At 34.5% G+C, this 13063-nt stretch overlaps 2 protein-coding genes across 2 annotated transcripts; both read right to left on the reverse strand.

Annotated features, from left to right (window-relative positions):
* Window positions 1–158: 158 nt before the first annotated feature.
* LOC128019639 (uncharacterized) lies at window positions 159–4688 on the reverse strand. The gene is made up of 6 exons (XM_052605728.1): window positions 4308–4688; window positions 4014–4130; window positions 2851–3162; window positions 2477–2670; window positions 1300–1347; window positions 159–1190 (listed from the first exon to the last, which is right to left on the reverse strand). The coding sequence occupies exons 2-6, from the start codon at window positions 4066–4068 to the stop codon at window positions 1062–1064; spliced, it is 738 nt and encodes a 245-aa protein (XP_052461688.1). The 5' UTR covers window positions 4069–4130; window positions 4308–4688; the 3' UTR covers window positions 159–1061.
* Window positions 4689–5828: 1140 nt separating this feature from the next.
* On the reverse strand, window positions 5829–8283 carry LOC128020316 (T-cell-specific surface glycoprotein CD28). Its single transcript, XM_052607153.1, has 4 exons — window positions 8132–8283; window positions 7254–7598; window positions 6353–6504; window positions 5829–6207 (listed from the first exon to the last, which is right to left on the reverse strand). The coding sequence occupies exons 1-4, from the start codon at window positions 8178–8180 to the stop codon at window positions 6130–6132; spliced, it is 624 nt and encodes a 207-aa protein (XP_052463113.1). The 5' UTR covers window positions 8181–8283; the 3' UTR covers window positions 5829–6129.
* Between the last annotated feature and the right edge of the window lie 4780 nt (window positions 8284–13063).

Consider the following 13063-nt stretch of genomic DNA (forward strand, 5'->3'; position numbering starts at 1 on the left):
AGAGACCACGGGTGCATTTGCAAGATATATTTCTCCAGTAACTAACCTATGAGGTGCTCTTGTTTTGTTTTCGTAGTACACTGTAAAAAAAAAAAAAAAAAAAAAAAACGTATCCAACTCAAAATTTTCAAGTGACTGGTTACTAAATTGACATTCAATTTGGCCAATTGGAACATTTAGATGGAATCACTAATTCACACAAATTCAGTTAGGCCGATTGAAAAATGTGTGATATCAGTCAAAAGAAAACTTTTTAGTTGAGGAGGTCTGAATTACTTAATTAATTTATTTTTTACAGTGTAAAAAGAAGCCAAAGTCAGTATAGCACCAGATAACGTCGGTATAGAGAAGCTTAAAAAAGCTAGAAATTAAATTAAGCATTTATATAGCCTACATTCAAAACAAGCTTTATAATTTTCTTTTGGATTTTTAATGAAATACGAATTTTGAATAATAAAAATTAGTTTGTGTCTGCTTATTCTATTCTATATATATAGAATATATATCTGCCATGCACATCTATAAGCCTATATAGGCTAACACGTTTGTGAGAGCTTATTTTACTGTATTTTTCTTTATTTACTTCACCAAATAATCAGCAAATTGAATTCATCATTCAATATAGTCTCTGTATAAAGCCTGTTTATGATTAGAAAAAAAGTTTATTTATTTCCTTTTTCTTTTTTTGGTTGGGGGTCAGGAGTAAAAAAAAAAAAAAAAAAAACTGATATAATCATTGATTATTGGTCCATGGGATCAAAATAATTATTACAAAAATGCCCTAACTAGATATTTTATATAGGCTACATTTAGCTTGGCAAAGCTACAGTTCAGCATTGGGTAGTACAAGCCACCAGATGAATCCATGTGCAACAGAACATCAAGACTTAATTGAGCAGTTGATTGAGGTGCAGGAGCAATATGCAGATTTAGGTATTCAAAAAAGTCAGTTTTGCTTGGTAGACAGGCATCAGTTTTATCCTGTGATTTTCTATGATGTAGCTTAAGTATAACAAGCAGTAAATTCATAGAACAGGTAAAGCATGAGCTCACTGATGCCATTAAAAATGGCCTCTGATACTTTCAAGATGAGAGTTGTGGTTCATATCTCTGTGGTATCCTTCCCGCTTCTGCACTTCACGCATGTCCACATATTCAGTGTTTTCTAGATCACGCCGTTTTACATTCCTCTGAAACAGTAAAAGAATTTGTGTTTGAAGTGCTGGTTCAACAGAAACCATAGACATATTGCATTACGTGCACACATAAAGGGTTGGCACCACAGAGGAAATCCTTTACCTGCATTGGCACGTAGGTTAGAGTGTCCATAGATTCAAGATTTGTGACCTGGAGAGCAAGATGAAAAACATAATATATAAATACAGTTCATAACAGCTCAGTAGCAAGATACAAAATGTAAGCTTAGAATAACAAATATTTGATGGCTATATTGCACTGTGATTTGTATGTGAGTTTGTATTTCCATCAGTATTTGGAAAAATTGACCATTACATTACTTGCTCAGCAATGGATCCGCTGCAGTGAATGGGTGCCGTCAGAATGAGATTTTATAAACACATTATAATAATCCACAAATGTCCAAAGTCTTTTCAATCTACGTGTTTATTAACAAATTCATCATTAAAGTGTTTTGGTGGCCCAAATAATCCATAATAACTTTGCTTGTAAGCAGTGCTTGAGTTGTGTATATTTCTCTCCTGATTCAGACAAGACGAGTTTTGCACTGGAGATCACAGTAATATGGATGGAGGATTTGTAGCCAACTGTTTGAAGTTAAAATGTCTTCATAATGGATTTGTTTCTTACAAACATGCAGCTTCTCACTTCACAAGACATTAATAAATAGGCTGGAGTCGTGTTGTGATGTTTTTATCATTTGTTTGGACTCTCATTCTGACAGCACCCATTCTCTGCAGTTGATCCAGTGGTGAGCAAGTGATGTAATGCTAAATTGCTCTAAATCTTGGATGGCCTGAGGGTAAAAATGTTCATATTTGGGTGAACTATTCCTTTAAAATGCTTTTAAAGATACTAAGTCAAGTTGACGGTTTTATTGAAATCAAATAAACAGCAGACCATCAAAATGAAGCTTGCACACAAAAGACAAAAACAAAAACAGGACAGAAGTCCTATATGAATATGAATATGAATATGAATAATAAAATGTACAGTATATTTCTGGTCTTAGATTGTGATTGATTGTTGCTTAGTAGCGTTCTATTAACGGTGATTGCTTTATAATAAAATAAAGGTCCTTGAGGTAGTGCTGTAGTGTGAATATAGTCATTTTGTTGTGCATCATAACAGCACTGTGACTGCAGTATATTCACAGTATAGCACCGCCTCTCCTTATTGATTAAATAAATGAATGCAACAAGATATGTATACAGCTATTCAGTGGTAAAGACAATATAAAACAACACAAACAGTTTTATTTCAAGGAAATAAGTTTTACCCTCAATCTGATGTAGACGGCAGTAAGAATAATGCTGTAGAGAGACAGCATTACCACCACTATGAGCAGACCACAGATTAATAGGGTATACGTGTCATCAAGTGTGGGCTGTACTTCAGGTGTGGGAAGTGCTCCAGTTGTTTGGTTAGTGATTGGACAGCTGTTGTTCAGTGGAGCAAATGTATATTTGCAACCTTAAAAAAAATATATATTATTATTATTATCATAATATAAAGGTTATAGATTTTTTTTCTTTTTTTTTTTCAATGCAAGATTCAAACTAAATCTGAAATAATCCACATCCCTTGTGTGATTTTTAGGTATGTAAAACTGATTAACTGATGTACTTTGTAGATCGCATGGGGTGAACCTACCTCGGAAAAGCTTAATTCCCGGTCCTGTTTTAGGTTCAATTGGGAATGGTTTTATTTTGGATATCTCACAGGAAAATATATCTTTGTGCCAGGTCTGAGGAGGTTCCATTAAGGTGAACGTGAATTTATTGTCCTTATGCTCCCATTTACACTTGGTTTCTTCTGAAGAAACCTCACAAAAATTCACACCATTTTTTTTCAGCTTAGCTTCCAATTCAAACTTTTCTTCTCCATAAAACATGCATGTGACACTGACAGAGTCGTCGTCATTGAATGTGTGGTTGAGAGGTTCACTCACGTTCCAACTACAAACTGAGGTCACAGAAAAAGAAATTCAATTTAGTCCACTTATAGATTAACATTGTATATTTGAACTGACTTTGAGAAAACGGTTTGACGTCAATCATGTTGCACATCATTTTAAAGCCTATCTGAAAATAACATTGACTTGCTCCACAGCTATCAGACTATTCCTGAATATATACATATTGCTGAAATGTATCAGCTTAATCTAAATCAACATAAGACATGCTTTTTGATACTTATGATGCTTTTAGTAGGTTTGAACAGTATTTGAATCAACTTTTCATGTCATTGTCATCAGTGCATGTCATTGCAATTGTACACAAAAACTGTTGAATGTCTGTATCTAACATCACCCAGAATTGCCTACATTTAAAAATGCAAGTATACAGTAAATGAATATTCATTTCTGATTAATATTCATGATACTTTACAGGACTTAAAATGAATACAGGCATATGACAACTGTCTCCGGAAACCAGAATATTAGTTTAATCTGGTTTTGGCAATCGATTAGTGCATCGATTTATTTTAATATGCTGATGGTTTACTGCTGACCCCAAGAAAAATGTCAAACTAGATTTACCGTAAATGGCCAGTTAACCGACTTATTGCTGGTTCCCAGTGTAATTTAACTTCTGTCTACTTTCATGCTGGTTTTAGTGATCGGATTCTACACACAACAATAAGCACTTAAACTAGACTGTGCCAGTTAAAAACATCATTCCCCATCTAAAACCTGTACCAAGACCAAACCTGCTAGGAGTTTAATCTGGTCTAAATGAGTCTCAGGCGTTTTAATCAGCGTGTTTGACACAGAACGGTAACTGACAACAACATTAAAAAGGTTAGTCTCTTACCATTGTGAAGTAAAAAAGAAAAGCTGATAGTGAGCAAAGTGAACCTGTCAGGCATGGTAACGTTTCCTTGTCCGTTCGAGACTGTGATGCTGGCTGAAGCTCTTCAGTTTGTTTTTGCTGGAGAGAGAAAACACAGGAAGTATGTGGGCTTAGGTGATTAATATCACCCACAGACATATCTGTTGCTCGATGTGATGTGAGAATTCGATTAAGCGATAAGAGAGGACTGCAACATTTAACATACTTGTTAAAACAATTCATTATTGTGAAGTGAATCATAAAGTGTGATATTACCGTTTTTCTTAAGGTGTCCCAGCTGAGGCGTGCGTCTGTTAGTGAGGATGTGAGTGGGCAGCCTTCTTGTAATATGAAGTTGTTGAAAGGAAAATGTTTGATGTACAGCCATGTTAGGAAAAACCCGTATCTTACTAAATGCGCAATAAAGTAATTCTGATCCACTTACTTTCATATGCAGTTTAGTTTCATAAGATTTAAAAAAGAAGTATATATTCTTTTTTTGTTCACAGTAGTTATGATCAAATGTTTAGCTACTGTATGTAAAACTGTGTAATGGTGGTTTTACATTAGCCAGAAATTTAGACTCGTGATTTAAACTGGTTTTATTTTCTTCTCTAAACCAATCAGGCAAACAATGAAAGAAAGCTTGTTAAAGTTGCAATTAACCTGTCCTAGTTGTGGCAAGAGTTGTTTGTGATTCAGACGTGTATATATATTGTGAACCAAGCTCTTTTCAGTTCCACATCCTGTTGAAGCATCACAAATATGAAAGCACAGCAAGTTGTCAGGTAGAATCATCATGTCCTGTTTTTGTGATGGATAGCTGAGCTTCACAAAAACTGAAAAACATTTGTGATGCCTTTGTCGCATTTCTTTCTTCTTCGTGTCTTGGCGATGGGAAAGACTGATGCTGATTGATGACATTCGAATGTTTTACGCTGATAAAAAGTCATTTCGATCTGTTGCGTTATTTGAGTACATCCACTTTTTTTTTTACGAGAGGAGGGTTATTGCAGGTTTTTGTGATGTAAAAAAATAATCCAATATAAATCATAGAATTTTTCCAATACAAGTAACAAACAAATAAATTACAAGACTAACCTAGTTACATACCCGTTAAGTAAAATTAAGCTGAAGCAACTTTTGCTTTTAATACAGCAGCCGGTCTTTTTGAATAAGGGTCATGTAATTTCATAAAGTGACTAAAGGATAATCATTTTTTTAGTAAGAATGCAATTGGTAATTCCAAACAGAGTAACATGTCCAGTTATAATAAAATATGTGCAATAGTGCAACCAGGTAATTTTAGGTTGTTAATATTCTTTCTTTTTTGTAACATGAATTTAGTTGGTTTCAATAGCACATTTAAGGTGGAAAATATCAATTAAGACATCAAGGGTTTGTGTGAACCTTTCGTAGTAACTGTATATAATGAGTTGTACAGTGTCATATACCCAAAAACATTTTGTCACTTTAATGTTAGAATTGTTAGAATAATTATTTATTTACCCAGAGCCAGAGAGGGTCAAAATATCATTATATCTTTATCATTATGTCTATATATATCTATATCTATATATCTCTATATATCTCTATCTCTCTCTCTCGCTCTCGTTCTCACTCTCTCTCTCTCTCTCTCTCTCTCTCTCTCTCTCTATATATATATATATATATATATATATATATATATATATATATATAAATATATAATTAAAGAAGACCTGTGCTAAATGAATGAAAACAAATGAAAAAACATAAAATCCAGTATTTGGTGATAATAATGGGAGATTTACAAGCAAAAGTCATAAGTAATATATTTTCAGAACAGCACACGGGTTAAATGTAAAAAACAATTTATTTAATTCTGATAAACTTCAAAGAAAATGAAATAATAAAGACAGTGGTCAAATATTATGTAAATACATGTTAATACATGCAAGTGAGAATTCATGTGAGTACATGCAAATGGAAAACACTTTGAGTACATGTCAAAACATGCAGGTTAATTTTACATGAAAATACATGCAGAAGAAAATGACATGCAAGTACATGCAGGTAAGAATGCATGTGAGCACATGCAAACGGAGATATTACCCCCTTAGAATTTCATATAGCGTTCTTTTTGTGAAAGCATAGGTGCCGTCGATACAGAGGCCCTCCATTTGCAGGTGATCATCTGTGTTATAGAGATAAATGACATATTAGTGACATTTGTTCACATTATTGTCAAAGTCTGAACTTGAGTAAATATTCAGAAATGTCTAAACAGCTTGTCGACAGAAAAACTTAAAGAAAAGCATTAGAATAGACATATTTCTCACCTGTAGAATAAAACTGCAGGAAGCGATGATTAGGATGGCATATAGCAGGGGAAGTGGGCCTATATTAATATATTTGTCATTTTCCCGCTCTAAGGCCTGGTTCTGGCCTTGAATCTGGCTCTGGGTGGATGCATTGGAGCAGATTGGGGTTTCTATGAAAGAAGATAGAAGATTAGTTATTACTAAAGTTGCATTATGGATGGCGACCTACGCCCACCCAGAATTATTTTCACAAAAATCTTGGCCTATGTGAATCATTTATTTTTAATTTTTACAATGATCCAAATTTAGTGGATGACAACAGGAAGCTGTCTTTCACAGCTTCCCTTCTCATCTTTGATGAGTGTTTTTTCAGTCCTTTAAGGTTTTTAAGAGCTTACATCAGCACACTTGCGTCATAAAGAAATCTACATTTTCAAAGAAAACATCATTCTCGCGAAAAAGTCAAAGTTTCCACTGGTTATTTCAAAATGTAGAGCACGCAGTGCTGTAAAGTTGAATGTGCCGGGGAGGCCCCATTTCCATCGACTTGACTTCAGGAGGCCACAACATCTCCTTATTCACTCTTTTATAATTCTAGCTCCCTCTAGAGATTTAACAATGAACAACAGCTAAGTGTCATGAACACTAAATCAAATAAGTTATGTATATACAATTTTTTTTTTTTACATACTGGGTTAAAATGTATGATAACATACACTATTTCATTTAGGTGTTTACCTCATGCCTGCTTTAAAATAGCATTGCTTGCTTATTTTTTTCAGTGGTTATCATTAGTAGTTTTAATACAAAAACAAAACATTGTTATAGATCTCTACATGAACAACTGTGTACAAAAAACTGTGAAACTGTGGGGAAACCACATGCAAGAGACTGAAAACAAGACTAGGTTATCGCTTACCTTGTATGTAAACAATAGTGCCGTTTCCAATCTTTCTGAGATACGGAGGTGGGAAGATGATCTCGATCTCACAGCGATAGATGTCTGTGTCGTTCCCTCGCAGTCCAGAGATCATCATGTCCACTCTTTTAGAGCTAATTTTCCCGCTGCAGTTAAAGGTGCCAACTGTTGTGAAGTAGGGCTCGGAGAGGTTGACATAAGCGCTGCAGATCTTCTCACGGCCGTGCGAACCTCTGTAGAGAGACACCTGCATTTCCTCTGGCTTTAACCTTGAACTGAAGGAGCAGCGGAGAGGGACTTCTCTCTCGTTCCCAACCACACGATACGGCTGAGACACATCCAGAGCTGGAAACAAAACACAAGATCATCAGACGTAACCTAAATACTCACTGCTTTATGTTTTTTTTTTTATTAGTATTATTATTTTATTTTTTTTATATAATTTAACTTTATAATATTCATGTTACTAAGTAGGCTACAAGAAAAGTTTGAATCTGATTAAAAATGTATGTCAAAATTAGGCTACTTCAAGGTACACATTAAAATAATAATCCAGAAACTTGTATAATATGCACACATAAATAATGTTCCAAAAGAGCCTCAGAATTCTGTCTGAAAATAAGGATCCGGATGTTTGGAAGTGGTACATTTAGGTCAAAGTTCAACCTAGTTCACTTCAGATTTGCTGCATATTAAAAGAAACATCTTAACTGTCATAGAACAAAGGATAATAGATACATTCTTCATAAAAAAAAGTCATTATTAATAAAATGTACTTTAGGATTCAAGCTGTCTTGCCACAGAGGGGTAAAGCGGTTAGCATCTAGACTATCTGTGCTTGAAAAGCAACAAACATTTGAAGCTCAGCAGGTACTCACCCAATCCCAGTGGGATATATATAAAGATTCTAATAAGTGTGATAATCATTGTGTCATGTAATAACTGTGGAGGTATCCCCCCCTGGCTCTTTATACTGAGTGAGTTCTGGAAAGCTTGTGACGTAGCAGGAAACCTCAAGCTGACTGCAAATGCCCGTAAAAGTGCTCAAAATTCTGCAAGTAATGAAGCCAATTTGCACAATATGTGTAATCAAGGGGAAAAAAAAATCGAATGAGCAGAATGAGACTCGAGCAAAAACAGTACAATAGCAGCGGAACTGGAAAATTTGGTTAAGGGAGTGGTTAAAGCACCACAAAGCCCAGTGGTCAAGAGCTTATATGACTCTCTGAATTTGGGGGAAAATATTAAAATCAGATACACTTGAAAGCAGATTCAGCACTTTCAAAATGAGTTCAATAAATTCTTTTTTTCTTTTTTGCAATTGCAATTTTTCAACATATCTGCTCATCACTTGCTGAGTATTGCATCATATCAGATTACTGGGAGTGTTGGAAGATGAGAATGTCCGAAAAGAAATCAGATAAAAGGATGATCAAATATTATTAGGTTTAATCTAAATTTTTATTAATCGTATCAAAACTTTTTTTCCATTCCCTTGCTATTTTCTTACAATTTAAAGCTTTTGATAGAATGCATTTGTTGTGTACATACTGTTCTGTGAAACTAACATTTGCATTCCTTTATGACATTTTGGAGAACAGTGGTTACCGTCTTGCCACCCACCTCCCTCTTTTTTTTTTTCCTGTAATTTCCTGTCTCGCTAACAAATCATACTGATACAATAGTATATTTACAGTGTTTACAGTGGAGTGCAGATTTGCATATGGCATAATAAAGGCAACACTGTTATTACAGATGCAGGAAAACGGAGGTGGGCTCTTCATATAGCTGTAATGTTGTTGTTGTAGCCTAACAGATCATGCATTCATTGTCTTGATTTGAAGCAAAATGATCTTGATTTGTTTGACTCTCTCATTGAATAGATTGTATTTTTCTCTAAATCATCATTTCAAATCCTACACAAGTCACACTGAAGAAATGCCAGAATCAAAGATGTTTGCAACAATGAGCAGGTTTCATTTAAAGTCAGAGCATCATAGTGTTTCAGTGTCAACACACACCCACTGGGGATCAAAATCATTATAATATGGCAATTTGCTGCTTAAGAAACATTTCTTTTTCTTATTATCACTAAGGAAAACAGCTGAAGTATCCAGCAGTTGAAAACGGCCATACATTTTCTTCAGGATTCTTTATTAGAAGGTGCTAAAGAAAGCATTTATTTGAAATAAAAACATTTTTTTTGATGTTAGAATAATGAATCATCTAAGATTTGTCATGCATCCTTGGTTTATTATCAATTTCTTTCCAAAATCATAAATAAGACAAAAATAAGAAATGTTTCTTCAGCACCAGATCAGCATATTTGGAAATACTTTTTACAATTTAAAATATATACATACATGGAAAACAATTGTTGTGTAATAATATGTCACATATTACCATTTGACTTTATTTTCACTTGTCAAATAAATGCAGACTTCTTAAGCACAAGAAACTTCTTTTAAATACATTACAATTCCTAATTATTACAAACCTTTGACCCCCAGGGTACATACATGCACTGTATACATACTGAATTTACAACAGCAATAGATACAAAAACAATTAGTAGATCTGTTTAATACACTCTCTGGGCAGGACTGCTCAGCTGATAGGAGGTACAAATGTAACAGCCAGTGGAAGACTGACACACTGCTACGCTGCTGAAATCCGCTGGATGCTGAACTCATCAGCGTCGTCTGAATCCTCGCGGTCTCACGTTTATGTAGGGATTCTCAGCTGGCTCTGTGTTCTTGACTTTATACTGAAAGAAAAACACCACGTCAGCACATTTCACAGAGTTAGCACATGAAACTGTTAAACCTTGATTTTGTGTATATCCAGATTCCTTAATTTATATTACTGCAAAGAACTGCACGTGTGGATTGGTTGCAGATATGGATACTTACTCCGAGGTAACAGCCAAAGACGGTGAAGAACAGGTTATATACAAAGATAACCACACAGGCAACAGTAAGTGGCAGTGTCTGATCATCAGTTGGACAAGTCACAGTTGATTCTATGGGCTCCAGAGCATCTGAAATCATATACATAATATGAACAATACTAAATAAAGCATATATTGATGTATTTTACACTTACAGTTTCAATAAAAATATATTTTGTCCTATATTCTGTATTGGTTTAAGTAATCAAATGAAAGGCTGCAGTGACCCTGCTTGTCTTCACTGGTTTAAAAAGATCTGCAGTTTTAGAGACCAGTAAAGACCAGCAGACTATTATAGACTGGTTTAAACTATTTAAGCAGGGGATGAGACAAATGACTATTCACTAATCAAATCCTAAACTGGAATTAAAATGAAGTGATTGCTTTACCTTTAATTAGCAACAAAGTCTGGGAAACGGCTGTCCTGATTTGAGCATCTATTGTGCACTTGTAGAGTCCTGTGTCATTGACTTCAGTCCTTAAAATCTTATATGAGACTGAGGAGTTTTGTATGTACACCTGAAACCGCTGCAGTGTTTCATTACTGTCCATTTCACTTGGGTTTGATGAGTGCAGCTTTGTATCTCCCTTGTATAAGGTGATGGATGTGTTTTCAAGCTCTTTAAGTGCCGGACAGGACACAGATGCTGTCGCATTTTCATCCACTCTTTTTATTTCGGCTGAAAGATGAAAGCATATAAGCACATTTTGATTTTGAAAGAGAAAGTTCGAGATTGAGGATGTGGTGCACTGCATTCCTCTGCTGTTTGCGCCCGTCATTTTTTGTCTGTTGATTTGTTTAATTCATGCAAAGTTTAATTTTGCAATATTCATTTCATTTGTACAACTCTGTCTTTGTTAAGTATTCTGCATCCACAAGGATATGCTGCACACCACATAAATCAACTGCATAACTGAGTTAAAAGAAGCAACGGAAAAATCTCAAACCTTGCTCATGATAGCAGCTTGAGGAGGATTCGGTCAGTTCAGCATAGAAGAGGGTCAGGAGAACAGACATTGCTATGATCCTCTGCTCAAGCATTTCTGCACTGCTGCTCCGAGCACGTGAAAACAGGGGAATATGACTGCAGAGCTTTCACAAACAGATGCACAGGTCAGACGGGGTGAGGGGGTGGGGGCTGTTCCCTACCTGCGTCACAGTTTAACACAATGAGGACTGAGGAAAGCAGCCAAACATTTGACAGGGGACTCTAAAGGTTGATCTTTGCATGCATTTTTCTCTGGAGAAAAATTCAATGTTGCCTGATGGCTATCATCCTTTGTTCTTAATGTATTAAAAACTGGCAGAAGTAGAAGAAGAAAACTGGCAAAACTACAATGAAATGAACGTTATTCCAACACAACCAAACTTTATATAACAAGAAGAAACAAAGAAAACAAACACATTTTCCAACATTCATGTGTAGGGTTTTAATAGCTGAAAAGGTTATTTAGGATGTGAGTAAGTTTCCCCGTTTCGGATATCTACTTATCTGAAACATTTATATTTTTTTTCTTCACTTTGTGCATTGAAACTTCTCGGCATCATCACGCACAAATGCACTGCCGTGCAGTGCAGCATTGCAGTGATAAGAGGAAATGAACGATAACAAAAGGAAAGAAGAGGTGTTGACGGCAGTGTTGTGGTTACATTTTACATTCAGAGTTCCAAGTACATTTTACCATCAGCATTCTGTGACATTCTGCAACGTCTGACTGTATTTACGAGCAGACAAATGCTTCTCTACCTCTGAACGCAGTCTTGCCTAACGCAGTATTTGAGTAAATGTAATTAATTACTGTACTTGATTATCTTTTTGTATACTCTGTCATTTTACTGAGTATTAAAGATATTAGCAACTTTTCCATCTACTTCACTGCATTTTTATCATCTTTACTCTTGACTCTACTACATTTGTAATGAGTTTTGCAGTTACACATTACATTTTGCATGGCACCTGGCTGTTTCTGCAGAAGTGTGCTACAAAAGAACTACAGGGCACTTAAAGTACATTATCCTGTGTGTTTTGCCCTTACTCACCCAAACTTGTCAACAAGGCTACTTTAAATGAATGTGAGTTCCTTAGCAACGTCAATGAGGCCAAAACCAGCGCATCCAGTGCAAGACGGCTTTGACTTTTTGATTTCACTTAATACAATTTTTTTCACTATTCTCCAGTATTCTTATACTTTTATTATTGTAAAAGTTCAATAAATAAATTAGGAAACAAATAATAAAAGTAAAAAAAAATAATAATAATAAAAAAAAATCTTAACACTATATTATTTATCCATTATAGTAAAGAGACATTTTTTGAAGGATTTTTTATTATTGTATTATTCTTATTATTGTATTATTTTTTTGTAGGTGTTCAGTATTATTTTGCTATTTGAAAATAAATGTGATCGCTGTTCTTACAAATTAACTCTTTCTTGTGTTTCACTGGCATGTCTCTTTGACTAGTGCATCTCTGTATATTCAGTATGAGTTAAATACTGTTAAAATCAGATACTCCATGACTTTTACGCAAGGTTTTTTTTTTTTCTTTCTTTTTTAAATTGGTGACTTTTAACTTTTTAATTTTCACTGTAAGAAATATTTTTCAGATACTCTTTACACTTCTGTTGCATTCTCTACTATAATTCATTAATAAAAAAATTACATCCTGTCCTAAAATTTAATTCAAATTTTTACTAATTCTTAAAAAATAAATGCTTTGATTATCAACAATTTACATTTTAGTGTGTTTGTGTAGTATTTTTATATATACTCTCAAATGTACTTGATTGGTGTTTTAATTGCCTAATATCATTAAACTAGCTTTGAAAATCACATGTAGTAACAGATTTTACCACTAAA

Source organism: Carassius gibelio, chromosome A9, assembly GCF_023724105.1.
Source record: "Carassius gibelio isolate Cgi1373 ecotype wild population from Czech Republic chromosome A9, carGib1.2-hapl.c, whole genome shotgun sequence".
NCBI classification, from domain to species: Eukaryota; Metazoa; Chordata; class Actinopteri; order Cypriniformes; family Cyprinidae; genus Carassius; species Carassius gibelio.

Coding starts and splice junctions, on each gene's coding strand:
- LOC128020316 (XM_052607153.1), bottom strand. CDS start 8,180: ATGATTATCACACTTATTAGAATCTTTATATATATCCCACTGGGATTG. Junction 7,599..8,131: donor ATATATCCCACTGGGATTGG/GTGAGTACCTGC, acceptor TTTTGTTTCCAG/CTCTGGATGTGTCTCAGCCG. Junction 6,505..7,253: donor CACTATTGTTTACATACAAG/GTAAGCGATAAC, acceptor CTTCTTTCATAG/AAACCCCAATCTGCTCCAAT.
- LOC128019639 (XM_052605728.1), bottom strand. CDS start 4,068: ATGCCTGACAGGTTCACTTTGCTCACTATCAGCTTTTCTTTTTTACTT. Junction 1,348..2,476: donor CCGTCTACATCAGATTGAGG/GTAAAACTTATT, acceptor CTTGCTCTCCAG/GTCACAAATCTTGAATCTAT. Junction 1,191..1,299: donor TAACCTACGTGCCAATGCAG/GTAAAGGATTTC, acceptor TTACTGTTTCAG/AGGAATGTAAAACGGCGTGA.